Source organism: Centroberyx affinis, unplaced genomic scaffold (genome assembly GCF_046629955.1).
Source record: "Centroberyx affinis isolate AG114_WGS23_722 - 3 ecotype Tasmania unplaced genomic scaffold, CSIRO-AGI_Caff_v1 ptg000332l_1, whole genome shotgun sequence".
NCBI lineage: Eukaryota > Metazoa > Chordata > Actinopteri > Beryciformes > Berycidae > Centroberyx > Centroberyx affinis.
In genome coordinates, this window is record NW_027279007.1 from 17,788 (window position 1) to 32,228 (window position 14,441).

At 40.3% G+C, this 14,441-nt stretch overlaps 1 protein-coding gene across 1 annotated transcript; it reads right to left on the reverse strand.

Annotated features, from left to right (window-relative positions):
* Window positions 1-3,570: 3,570 nt before the first annotated feature.
* LOC139641015 (UDP-glucuronosyltransferase-like) lies at window positions 3,571-8,799 on the reverse strand. Its single transcript, XM_071515223.1, has 5 exons — window positions 7,854-8,799; window positions 6,019-6,150; window positions 5,463-5,550; window positions 4,812-5,031; window positions 3,571-4,121 (listed from the first exon to the last, which is right to left on the reverse strand). Exons 1-5 carry the CDS (start codon window positions 8,733-8,735, stop codon window positions 3,839-3,841), a joined length of 1,605 nt encoding a protein of 534 aa, XP_071371324.1. The 5' UTR covers window positions 8,736-8,799; the 3' UTR covers window positions 3,571-3,838.
* Window positions 8,800-14,441: the final 5,642 nt, after the last annotated feature.

Genomic DNA, 14,441 nt, shown 5'->3' on the forward strand with positions numbered 1-14,441 from the left:
TTCTCACTGGCCAAAATAATTGGAACACCAGTTTTGCATAAAACATAAAAGAGCTGTCACATGTTTGTTAAGCAAAACCTGCAGTGTGTTCTTAATCTGATTATCTACGCTGTTTTGTGGCTTTCAATTCATGTGCAACTTTTAGATTACGGCTTGTTTTGTTTTTTTTGATAAGCATGACAGTTACCCATAATTGACTGGTAATCATATTATTATCTAATACTAATAATACATTATGGATCAAATGCTGATATTTTGCCAATGAAAAGTGAGTATATTCTCCAATTAAAACTAGCAAACACTTTGGTCCCCAATGACTGGAGATGTACAGTGGACCTATGGATTCCAGTGAGAAGTGAAAAACTGAACAAAAAAAATTATCATTGAAATTGAGCATGTAATGTTTGTGACTCGTGTCATGTGCAAGTGTTGGATTATGGCCCAAATGTTATCATCTATTTTGTTGTTGTTTTGTTGCTCACTCCACTCACCCACTCCACTCAGGTTGTTTGGAGTAAGAGTTTTAGTAGGGTGACTGCTCCAGGGAGGAAGCTGTTATGGTGATGGGGGGTTTTGGTCTTCATGAACCACTAATATTTGAGGAATGTTTTTGGAACAGGTGGTTGCCTGGCCCTTTTCTTCTCCCTGACATCATGCAGTGTCTTTATGGAGGGGGGTTTACAGGCACAGCAGTGCAGATGTGGCCCATAAGGGGTTTCAACATATTATAGAGCAAAACATTGAAGCATAGTAGTACCCCCCCTATAAATAAATGTGTTGCACCAGTTTGGGCCCGGCGCTTCATTCAAGACATGTAACACAGACAACATGCTGGAGCTGGTCCTTGGAATAGGTGGAGGTGGAGCTAAACCAGGCTGTGATTTAGCTGAGGATTTGAGGTTGATTTCTGTTATTGACATATAAAATGGGACCTGTGAAGAATTGCACTTCAGTTGCCATAGGAGGATCCTGTTGGGCCCTCTTGACAAGGCAGGAGGTGGCCTCGTCTCATTTGAGTGTGCTGGTGATGGTATTCCCCAGCAGCTTGAATGGCTTGGCTGGTTTCACAATTGAGCCATTGATTTCCAGGGGAGATGAGCAGGCAGGCGCCTTTGGCAGTCAGTCCTCATCTCATCAGTTCTGAGTGTGTACAGCTTATAATTTGTGCAGAGCTGCACAATTCATTTGGTTTTATTATAAGTTAATGAGTTGGAATTCGTCCATTCAGTGATGTCAAGTGAAGGACATTTAATCCATGTATTGTCAAATGCATCTTAGTGAAATGATGAAAAAGAAAAAATTAAAGTCTAAAGTCTCATAAATGGATACTGAAAAAATTGTAACACTTTCTCTGGAGTATTTCTGTATATTAGCTTATGCATGGAGTTTTGATCAATCAATCAATTTATATAGCTACTACAAATAGATGTATCATGACAGCTAGAATACCTATAGTAATTTGTAAGTGGGTGAAAACAATTTTATGTTTATGTATATAGTATACAATGTAATATACATAAACATAATATACATAAACATATGTGTTTGAAAACACATAAAACCTCTGCATTACAGAGCCACATTGTGACTATGAATGTAGTGAATTGCAGAGTTTCATGAGCCAATATTCATGCATTCTTGTCCTCTTGAATAGAAAATAGAAATACTTGAATAGAACTACTTTGTCACGTAAATCACAATTCATGTATCTTTGTCCACAGTGTTATACTGTCTTTCTGTTTGGAGTCTGCTCAAGGCTGCTTTCTATAAACATCAAGGGCAAGATAATTAGCAGTTAAATGATGCATCCAAGTTGACACACAGCTTTGGTATGAAAGCAAACCTGCAGCCGCCTGAGGTTAGAAAGAACTATGACTGGAAGGTCACTGGTTCAAAGCCTTGCATCACTTTGGAAACAACAGTGAAAACGTATTGCTCCCTGTTTGCCTTTACGTACCTGAGGGTAAGCTCCCTATACCACTGCTCATTGGTAAACCATGACAGTGTTTGTATTTGTATATGTGGTCTTTCCTTCACCTGCAACTATTCCAGCATGCCATTGCTATAAAGAAAATGTGTTCTCTGTCAAATGCTCATGTAGGTACACTGGAGAATTGGCTGCACAAAATTAATGGTTAAATATACCAGGCTAGAAAAAGAGATGTACCTGAAAAGGATTCAAGTCACGGGTGTACTAGCTATAGTCTTATAAGGTAGATTTGTTTAGAAATTTAGGTTATTGTGACGTTGGCCCTCATGTGTAGGCTACTCCAAAACACTCTGAGTTGTAGCTTAAGAGTCAGCTCAGTTAACCTGAACTAATAGTTGTTTTTTGGCTTTGTTAGCTAGCTAACCAGCAAGCTAAGCAGCTAATAGTATTACTAGCTATTATTGTTAGATATTGTGCAAATCAGACATGTCAACAGCAAGAGACTGATGGTTAGCTGACCAGATACTTTGGTTAGCTAGCTAAGAAGCTGACTATCAGTTAGATTTATCAGTGATGAAATGATCAGTTTAGAAATGCAATCAGCTGTTCTCAGGAACTGTTGCCAAGAGCTGATAGGAGGACCTCCAACATTGCCGACCGCTGAAAGCCCTATTCCAAGAATAGTCAATGCCGCTGGTAAAATCTGTTGGACCAAGTGTAAGGACATCTCATTACTGTAGAACAATAAAAATACCACAGTAGCCTACATCCTACCCACTCAGTGACCAAAATGAACTCACTGACCAAAATGAACAGATCCAGTAAAACCTTTTTTCCCTACAACCATAGGACTGCTTAACAAAAGGACTCAAGTCAGAGAAATGTCAAATACAAAGTGAGGAAGGGTTTAAAGTGTAGGTCTACTCAAGAAGAACCTATTTCACCCTGTCAGCAGTTATAACCCATAACTTATAACTTATATCTAACTGTGCAATACCAATTTTTTTGTGCAATAATTCAACTGCAGTAATTCAACTGTGCAATACTTATTAATTATTTAATTATTTACACTGGTGTATGTATATATTGGGAGTATGATGCATATTGTACAGAATTCTTATTTCTCTTATTTCTATATTATTATTATTATTTTTATTCTCATTGTTATATATTGTAGTATAATGCACATATTTTATATATTTCTTACTTTCGTATTTCTATTTTTCTTATAATTTCTTATAATTTCTCTACGCTTGTATATATTCACTTCTACAATGTGAGCAGCTGCAATGTAACCCAATTTCCCCTCGGGGATCAATAAAGTATTTCTGATTCTGATTCTGATTCTGATTCTGAATTTGTCTCAAATTTGTCATCTACACCAATGGAAATTCTCATAAAAATACGAAATAAAGTACTGTGACAATAAGGTAAAATGGTATTGCACTGATGGCCTAGGATAGGCCAAAACGTTTGCCCTTTTGTACTTAATACAATAAATATGTCAAGAAGATTATGATCTTGTGAAGAATTTGGATTTGAGTGTGAGTCCTATGCATTTTTATGCCTATTGGATTTTTGTACCTACGTAAAAGGACAAACAAAGCAAAGGAGCAGTGAGTCACATTTGATACCTTGAATATGGTAAAAAAGAAAATCTAATTTTATTTGATTGAAAGTAAACACAGTTTGTTTTGTAGGGAATACCCTAATCATTGTCAGCAGCATGTTATCCATTTATGTTAAGGCAATGTAGTAATGACAATTTTGAGATTATACACACACACGCACGCACAGGAACACACACAGCACAGCAGTTTTCAAATCTCAATCTGGTATGTCCTTCAACCCGCAATATCCACATCATTACGTAATTTACAAAGTTTAACGGACGCCACATTACAAACACTACTCTCGCTTCCGTTTGGCAGTTTCCTTCCTGCAGCACTTGTGGACGCAGAACAAGCAGCATTTCAGTGTCACCCATATAACTGTTATAAGAATGACAGCGAAGAAGCCGATGACATCCAGGCTGTGATACTGTATCCAGTTCAAGTCGTGGGCTGCCGACCTCAGATGCGTGGCTCCTTTGTGCCTTATGACAAACTCGGTCCAGAATACAGCCAGGTCCAGGGGTTCAACGGGTCGGTCCAGGTGTATCGCGGATAGCGTCATCATCTTCTCTTTGTAGCTGGGGAGCAGCGATGTAGCGTTAAATAAAAAGTTGAGTAAACTATAGCCTATAACCTCCAGTCAGTGTTCATCAGCAAACAACATCACCACTATGTACAAAAATATTTTTTTTTATCCATTTATGCTTTTCCCTCTTCAAAGAATCTATCCTTATGTAACTTACATCAGTTTGATACCATTTGCAAGGATGTATACTATGAATTTATGTTTAAAAAAAAAAGCCTACAAAAATGGTAAACTCTATTCTGCAAATAAAAACGTGATAAACTGAGGTGAGTTTTTCCTCCACTGCATCTTACTGGGAAGCACGTAAGCAACAATGACAACAGTTATTGCTATTTACATTTTAACTTCAAACTTCAAAGTATTTTTTTTTATTAATTCATCTACAACAAAATGCAGAAAAGATCCCAAACTATCTAATTAATAATTGAAAATTTTGCAGTTGGTTGTTATATTCTTTTCGTACTTGAGTTTGTCATCATTTAGTTGCTGTTATCCACTTCAGTTATGTCTGTTTGTCATCTTGATTTTTTTCTTGATTTTCTTTTCTTTGGAGGTGAGATGATTGAAATTTCTTAATCTCACCTGCCTACTTTGTAACGTTTTCGTTTTTTCTCACTGTTTTTTATCATTTAGCTTTACCACTAAACTAATATGCTCTTGAGTTAACATCCTGCCTTCTTACCTTTTGTCATTGGTGACCTTATTGAGCACCTCTAGCAATTTCTCAGTGGTTACATCAAACACACTGAGTTTCACTGCCACACCGCGGGCCACCATGCGATGTACGTTACTTCCCTGGTCCCCAAACAGTGGCATCATCAACATGGGCACACCATTACAGATACTCTCGTAGATGCCGTGGGTACCGCCATGAGTGATGAAGGCCTTGGCCTTGGGGTGACCTGTGAGGCATGGGAGAAGCCACAATTATTGGTCCAGTTCAAGGTAAATGCAGCAATGGCATTATGCTCATTTAATACCATAAGTCAGTAGTGTAACAGTATCTTTTTTAAACTACATTGTTTTCTCTAGACCATGGATCAAGTCCAAATTACTGAATGTCAGGTTAAATTTGTCTAAAACAGACAAAACAGTGTGGTGACATTTTAAAATTAAGTTTCTCCGTCACCTCAGCCAATAAACGGTGGGTGTTAGTTGTTGTGGTTGATTTCATGGTTTTGAATGCTTTAGTTCAATGCCAATACCTAAAATATCCATTTCAGGTATGACCATCACAATCTATTTGGGCTAGTTTGACATGGAAATAGCATGATTTTATGACATAACATGATACTAGCGGCTCTTTTATTTGACTGAATAAAACTAAACACACCTAGGAGGTCATTCTGAGGTAGCCACTTCATAAGTTTGACATTCTTGGGCGCATCTTCAGGTACAACTCCAGTATATCTCCACACAACCTGAAACATAAACAGCATTTATCATTAAAGGAGAAGGCTGCTATGGAGTTGTGCCGGCAATCTCCCTGTGTGTTATGTGGACAAAGAAACTTCATCTATGTTTCAAATGGCATGAGGCTGAGTAGATAATGACAGAATTTTCATTTTTGGGTGAACTATTCCTTTAACATCTAATGTTTGCATCAGAGTGTTAGGCATTTTTAGAGCCAGGCAAAGCAGGGGACAAAGTTCTGTGGGTCAAACTGATGCAGGATTATGGCTTAAGCCTATATGCTGTGTGTGTGAAAATCTCTATTGACTAATTTGTGAATGTTTGCAGTGCTGCTGAAGTGAAGTAACTAATTGATTAATTTCAATTGTGGGCAAGTTAGTAATCAGTAGACTCTATTTGCATACAGTAGATTGATTGATGGAGGTGGGTTGATTGAATCTAGGCAAATTGATTGAATCTAGTAAAGCTTTTCTTACCCTTTGAGGAATTTGCCTGAAGGCATCAAAGAAATGTTTGGCCTTCTCCTCGGGCATCTGGGACAACATGGAGCCCAAGGTAAAGACAATAAAGCCATCGTCCCCTGAGCTGTCCACAAACTCCTGTAAGTCCTGCAGAGACATTGGAGAAACAATGTAAAACAGACTTGCGCATTGTATACAGATGTATAACTATGTTCATAGTAAAAGGCTCTGGCAATCTACTGGGCAACTGACAAGATGTGGTCAAAACTTGTATTCCTATACACAAAACACGAAAATGGCTCAATATCTGGAGACAAGTTCCATGGAATAGCTGAATTTGGACCTTTTTTGCTGCAGTCCATTTTAAAGCCCTTAGAGTATCCAATCCTGAAACATTTAGTGAGGCTAACATTGTGAGATTAGCCCATGCACAGCAGCCCCAGTGTAAAACGGCCATCTGAAAACCACAGGTGCCACTTTCACAACCAGTAGTGCATTGGCTAGTCCACGTCTTGTCTGTCTAAGAAATAGGAAGAATGCAACAACTGACCACCAATGTGCATCAGCTTTCATCTTAACATAGCAATCATAGCACTTCCACACCACATAATGCGGCCTAATCCCAACATTTTCAGCCAACATGCATTCTCCACTTGATATTAGCTTATTAAGACAAATTCCACTGAATCTGTGCAATAGAACAATTATTTATTTTGTTATAAAACCAGTATAACAAAAACGCCAGCACCCTCGCTCAACATGCTCTCTCTCTCTCTCCAGATAGGTTGCCAGGCCACCATTAAAGTATCAAAAGACTGCTGTGATGTATTCATTTAAATGATGTTTTGAACTGAATTTAATTGAGAAAGTATATAGATACTGTAGTTTAGTGTAGATTCACACAATAAATGGTTCATTAAAAATCTACGCACAATCCTATGTAGGCCTATATCAACAAAACTCTCCACTTTTGTAGGGTATTTGGTGCCTGCTAACACAAAAGGGCCCCTCAGTTCCTTTCTTGGATTACATTGGCCAGAGTCCAGGATACTGCTTTTCCTGGTTCAGATTTCACTCACTGCTTTGAATGCTTCCAGAAGACAAGAGCAGGGGAAGCACACCCTCTCTCACAATGTCTACCACATTATTAACCAGCTCAACAAACAGCTATACCGGTCCTGATAGTCATTTCAGCACTGGCATTGTGCCCTCTTGAGAGTCTTCCTACAACCTATTTATCAGCCTACTAAAGTTCATAAGTGCTTTTTGTTAAGAATACATTTTCTTGTCCTGAACAGCATGTTTGCTGTGGGCCATAATGCTGCCTTATATAACACTGAAAGTATGTTTGGCAAGTCCCCAGAGTACCGATTATGAAATAAGACAAGGAAACGGTGTTGCTTGTCTTGGCTTACATCAAAAAAGGGAAAGATTTTAGGGAATGTACTGTATGTCTCTGCATGCAAGCAAGACTGAGTTAGGAAGTGTGTCAAGAAAAACATTTTACTTGCAAAAGTTGTTTCAAATACAAGGAAAAGCTAAGTGAGTAAAGTAATTTCTATCTTTTGAGCCATGGAAACTTGATAAGATGTGCAGTTCACATTTAAAATGTAAAGAAATAGAAGTTGAACTTTCTAAGCCTGTAATGTGCGCACTCTTTCGAAGAATTCTATGTAATATGACACTGAGAACGTCTGGTTTTCAGTGTGGTTCCATGCTTTTTTCCCCACATAAAAGTTTTAGAGCCTGGCTGTGGCTTCAAAACAAAGCCAGTCTCTTAAATTTGCCTGAAGTGAATCCAGACACGGTACACGCCTGTTTACACTAGCACACACTCTTCAAACACTCACCGCTGGTAGAGGACCTCTCTTTGCACAGTTGATACCTCCAATATGGACCATGTTGGGCATTAGAGGTTTTGGCCATTCAAAAGTGAAGTCATATCTGAGGAGCCAAATAGCACCTTGACCAATAAGATCCTTATAGGTCATGTCGTTCCCCAAATATCTGCTGATCAGCCCATCAAAGGGGGCGTAAATTACGCGGCACATGTAGGACTCTACCATGGACATGACCATGTTCTTGACCCTCTGTGGGAAGTTCATGTTGTCCGTGTTGTCAGAGAAGTACACTGGGACATAGGAAGGAGGAGTGGGGCACTGGACAGCCTTTGTATCCAGGTCACAAGGGAGTCCACGCAGGAAATAAACAGCCGGGATGGAGAAGACGTGGGCCAAGATTGAGCCGCAGGGAAGGAAGGGGTCCGTGAGCACGAGGTCGAAGCTTTCTCCCCGCAGGCGATCCATGAGAGGCTGGTTGTGCAGCAAACTCTCGCAACCTGTCACCTGAAGGGAAGTGAAGTTAACTAGCCGTTCCACATTGACAAACATATCTGTGATTTCCGGCGTCTTGATGAACACTCCATCCTTGAGCTGGGTGAACTTCTCATCCAGTTCAGCCTTGGTGTAGGGCACCTGGAAGACCTCGGTCCTGTGGTTCTCTGAGCTCTGGATCAACAGGCTGGTTTCAGGCACCAGGACCACCACATCGTGTCCTCTGAGGGAGAGCTCGTTCACCAGTAACTTCATGCTGAGCCAGTGGCTCCCGTCCACAGGCACAACCAGCACCTTCCCCCCCTGAACAGGCCCCAGAGTGAGGCAGCACAGCCAGGCTAGCAGCCCCAGTGCAGGAACCCACACCCCCCTGCCCATTGCCTCCTCTCTGCACTGCATGCTGGCTTGTTGTGAAAGGCGGACTACTTCCTTGAGAGCTGGTTGTGGGTGTTGTTAAGAGGCGGCTGGACTTTGCAGTCTGAGGTTTATCTGTGTGTGTGTGTTTGTGAGTCTTTAACTTGTGCAGGAAGCTCAAACTGCATTTTGCAGGTAGGTTATTATGTAACCCAGGGAAGATAGAGAGAGATTCCCACTGGGATTTGGGGCAAACTCTAGCAGTCAGTTTGTCTCCAGTTAATCATTCTCATGTGGGCATTTGGTATGTTCTATGGTTTCATTCTCTTAGTATAGTCATTATCACTCAGAAAGTCTGTACTTTTTTTAAAGGTCAGTAAGACGAGCAAGTCATGGTGGCCATGCATACAGGTTGGATTACCTCATGTTTCGTGCAAAATCTGGCCCATTAATTTCCCTTTCTCCTCCCACTGAAACAGCGAGACACGCACACGGTAATGGCCCATTGCAAATGCCCTTTTGCCCCAATTCTCTCTCTTTATCTCGCTCTTCCTCTCCCTCTCTGTAGTCACTCTCACACGCACACATATACCTACACCCATTGTAAATAGACCAGTAGCGTGCGAAGCCAGCTGTAATAAGAAACAAACACCCACACCTCTCCTTGGGAGGGCGATAACATCAAACCAGTGATATAATGCATGGAATTTCACCCTTGGTTACAACTTGCATCACCTTAGGCAAACCCCCCTAAGAGAGTAATTAGATGGACTAGTTGTAAGATTTAACAACGGCAAGTTATTAACCCATTCAACTCTATGCGGAGCAACCAGCATGGAAATAGCAGTTAATAAATAAATAATAATGCCTGAGGAGGTTAGACTGGCTAAATCAGTGTGCTCCTTCAAATCACATCTCGAGACCCATTTGTACAAAAAGGCCTTTTCATAATTTTACTTATCGAATTTAATTATTTTATCATTGCTGTTAACGTTACTTTCTATTAACGTTACTTTATTTCCCTTTCTTGCCATGTTCTTTTTACTGCCTGTCTGTTAAGCACTTTGTCTATTTTGAAAAGTGCTATATAAATTAAGTTTATTATTATTATATTATAGCATTACTCCACAATTATGCACAAATTTTGCATTTTTAACATGCAGGGTGAAATGACTTATCATCAGCAGAATGTAGTTTTCAAAGTACTCAGGTGGAACCCATTATTAGATTCTTTTTTTTTTTTTTACTTTAAGCACTGGAAGTGGGAACATGCAATGCTCTTAATCTGATATGTGCTGTTTCCGTGTTTGTTTTCACATCCATCATGGGTGCACAGTGTAAACATCTGGATGAGGAATGCCTCTAGGGAGGGCCCAACACAGATTCTATTACTTTGAGGTCGGTGAACGACCATCCATTCTCCCTGACAAGACGGACCTAAAGAGTATAGAGAGGGACCCAACAAGAACATACAATTACTTTTAAAGTGTCAAATCCACATGTAGACCTCTGCTTTTTTTAAGGCTTGGTAAGGCTGCTCTAACTCTGGGTTTAGGATTATGAGCTGTATTTTTTTTCTCTTGTTGTGTAAACACTGGTACTTTTGTGAGCATAAGACAGAGTGGGGTTTTGTCACTCCGATGCAGTTCAAAGGCTTAGGTTCTGAGGGTCGAAATGGGTTGTGCCTATTAAAGCTTTAATGAGTGTGGGTAAATGGGTGTAAGACCAATCGCAACAACATAATATTTACAACCAAATGAAAAGGAAAAAGTCTTCTGCCATGATTTTTAGTCATAACTATTATGTTGTGTTCATGTGCTGGTGGGAAAATCCGCCATCTGTGACTCTCAGGTCAGCAGCTAAAAAGGGTTGCATTCACATGTTATTTTGTCAGAGAAACAAAACCCGCAAAACAGTTGTTCAGCATTGGCAGAGGTTCTAGTTTACATATTTCTTGTCACACACACCAATCCAGCAAAGACAAGCAATATTCAACCAATTTTAAATGAATAAATCTCACATGTTTGGTTAGTCAGTAAAAATGCCAAAGAATTGTCAATTTATTACAACCAATTTTAAGTTCAGGATTAGTTTTGACCACAGGAATTTGCGCGAACATTCTTGAAGAGCAGGACATGTAGAAAGAGAATGAGCTCCTTACAGCGGTTTTTATGCCATCGCCACAAAACATAGATCTATTATCATAAACATTTTCAACTTCAAAATGTATTTTGACAACGTGTTGCTGCAAACTACTGAGTACTGACTCTAGCAAAGATGTCTCATGAGGAAAAAAAGCCCAGTAGCTGAATACTGGTGAAAAAGTAAACTATTCATGAGAGCCGTACGCCCAACTAGAAGCGTGACGAACAATAAGTAGTGAGCATGAGAACCTGTTGACAACCTGTTGACAGCCTGTAACGCTGTACTGCTTTTGCAATGAGGGAGACATCTGTTGTTCATCAGTTTGCTGACAAGCTGGTGCCTGTACATAATACCTGTTATTACAAACAAAATTAAGCTCTTTTAAGTAATTCTTTGCAGATCAATCCTGCAGTATAAAGCTGGATTTCTCAAATTATGTGTGGGGCTTAAATGGTCCGTTGTAAAAGGATTCAAGTAGCTTCCTGCTATTTGACACTACATATGACTTCAGAGATGACGCAGATGCACTGTGGAAAAATGCACACTAAGAGAGTCTGGTGAACCTGGAATGCTATTCAATGGGGGATTTTGTGACATTACAAAAGTTTTAACTGTGCAGAAAATGTGTGCTTAATATTTTGAGCATGTCATGAGGAAGTGTTTTCATTCACAGTAGGATTTAATTAACATGTTCAGACATGGACAAAATCTGACTTCTGCTTTGAAGACAGCAGTAAAAGAGCCTTTTTGGCAAATCTAGTACATTTAGAGTAATGTGTGTCACTGTGAAATATACAGTATATTGCTGCAAAACTCTGTGACTATCCCTTTCAACCAGATGGTGGAGCCAAAGTCCTAAAAATATATGAGTAGCTTTTCTATTGGTTTATGATTCAAAGGTTATTTTCCTTATACAAGTCTTTTCAGTGGACAGATGTTTTCAGCAGTGGTGGAAAGAGTATTAGAATGTCCTACTCAAGTAAAAGTATGGTTACTTTGCTAATATTTGACTTAAGTAGAAGTAAAGTAGTGTAAAAATTGACTCATGTAAACTTAAAAAGTAGCTCATTTAAAATGTACTCAGAGTAAAAGTTAATGAGGTACTTTTTTAGAAAAGTGAGTGTTCCATGTGATTCTAAAAGCACGAGAGGACAGAGTTCAAACCAGATTCTTTTAATTGGAAAAATTGGAAATTGCAAAATGGAGTGCAAAAAAAAGTTAAGCCAGATTTCTCTTATCACTGTGAATGGCTGCACAATTTGTCAATTAATGGTTGTCCAGTTTCTGATGCTTATGCAGAGCCACAAAATCTGTCCTCTGGATGTGATTTAAAATGTAGCTAAGTGCAATACTTCAGTAAAAATGTACTTAAGTAAAAGAACACAAAAAAAGCTACTGAAGTACATGTGAGTAAATGTAATTAGTTACTTCCATCTTTGGTTGTCAGTTTAGATCCACATCCACAGTCAGCATTAAACACAATAGCCTAGCACTATGCACCAAGCGAACAGGCTTTGACATCTTGGAGGCAGACGCACCAATCAGGACCATATTTGGCATCATTGGTTTGGGGAACTCAGAAGCCCAGAGTGAAGCCCTGCTCATCAGGTACTATGAAGCCACCTCATTAAGTAATGCAGGTATTGTCAGGACAAAGGCTTCAGGGCCTTCAGCCTGCAGGAAGTTGATAGTTCTCTCAGCCAACACTCATGCAGTCTGTCTGCAGGGGCGGACTTAGTGATTTGGGGGCCCTAGGCAAAGGCAAGCACAGGCATGAATCCCAACTCTCTCGCTTTTTAATCCATCCTTTCTATATATAAAGTTAGGTAGCTTTGGTTATTTTATTTTTTTAACTTCTCTCTCAGCTACTAATGCAGTGGCCAGGAAAATGAGCTTAAAGAGTAACTAAGCCCTAAACCCAAATCTGTGGTGAAGCCTGACATCTAATGGTGAAAAGTAGGGTACTGAACTGGCCATCTGCTATTGGCTGGTCTTTGGTGCCAGCTGATGTCACCACCTGTTGTACTCTATAGAAGCTGACATCACCTGGCACCAAAGACCAGCCAATAGCAGATGGCAGTTTCAGTAACATGCTTTTTATCATTAGATGTCAGGCTTTACACAGATTTGGGTTTGGGGTTTAGTTGCTCTTTAAAGTGAAGCGGCAAAATCTCACTAGAAGCTGTAAAGCCCACTATAGCCTGACTGAGTAGGGGGGTCACCATGATTCAAGACTGAAAAAAAGGGTAACCCTTCATTTTACAGGTCCCTAACAACATATGAACCCTAACCCTAATTTAAAAAAAAAACTATTACACAGTAACGTGGATAATAATTATAAAACAACATAACCCGAAGCTGACATGGGCATGGCCAACGTTAGCTAAAGACATGCATGGACCCCTGGGTGTGGAAGATTAATTTACGCACAAGGAACGCAGTCACACGACAGGAAGCTAATATGGCCAAGTGTTAGCTAACTAACACAGCACTGTAACTAACTAACACAGCGTTAGCTAACTAACACAGCCAGCACTGTAGAAAAGTTAGCCATGTTAGCTCCCAGGCGGGTGCTAAAGTTTGTACCATGCATAATCTTTCACTCACCGGGATAGGCTAAAGCTAGAGAGCGTCTCAATATTTGTAAAATTGATCCCCCGGTCTGGTCTGTATGGAATGTTAGCTGCTGTCCTGACAATTTAAATACCAGTAAACATGGTCACATTGTATGATTTATTGTCCAATTACACCCGCTTCCATTTACAGGTCCGGAACCATGTAAATACATAGGAATTACTATTGAATTGTAGAAAATAGACACGCTTCATATTACAGGTCCGGTACTATGTAAATACACATGAACGCAAACATGTTGTTGTATAATTGTATACAAATAACGCAGTCACATTACTGTGCAATAGTTTTATTTGTTACTGTCTAATTAGGAATAGTTCATACGTTGTTAGGGACCTGTAAAATGAAGGGTTACCAAAAAATGTATTGTAACAAAACAAGGGGTTTTTCAAGTAAATTTCTTTTTTAATTGATTCAAATAAGTAAACATTAGTTCTATTCTTATCTTTTGTGGGGCCCTCTGGCTGCCGGTGCCCAAGGCAGCCACATGTCTGGTAAGACCGGCCCTGTCTGTGTGTGTGTGAGAGAAAGCATTGGGCACAATAGGATGCTGGTTGTGGGCACGTTGTGGCTTGGTAATCGACACCACAGGGCAGAGTTCTGAATATAGATGGCGGCCGGTCTCAGACGAGCTTCGACGATGACAGGTTCAAACGGGTCAGCGAGGACGGCGTCAGCCTGCCAACATCTGAGGATGTGCATCAGCTCCCTGTTGCGCGGGAGACTCTCACAGGCGGTCCTTGCGAAATCCCTGAGAACCTCTAGAGCGAGGGTGTCAAACCGTGTGCCGAGGCGGGCCGAGAGCACGGGCGGAGCGGCCATCTGGAGCAGCGGGGGGGGGTTTCCCGGTGGGCCGGTCGACCTGCGGGCCGCCGGTGAGTCCGACAACACCGATACGAGAAACATAATAATAGCCCCATGCTGTTTGATTGCTCTGCTGCAGACAGGCCGGCTCCATACATGTGTGTGTGT

Bases quoted from the DNA above. Each gene is read 5' to 3' on its own strand.
- LOC139641015 (XM_071515223.1), bottom strand. From the start codon at position 8,735: ATGCAGTGCAGAGAGGAGGCAATGGGCAGGGGGGTGTGGGTTCCTGCA. The intron at 5,551-6,018 runs GTAAGAAAAGCT...TTTATGTTTCAG, and splicing joins TCAGGCAAATTCCTCAAAGG to GTTGTGTGGAGATATACTGG. The intron at 4,122-4,811 runs GTAAGAAGGCAG...GCTGCTCCCCAG, and splicing joins AAGGTCACCAATGACAAAAG to CTACAAAGAGAAGATGATGA.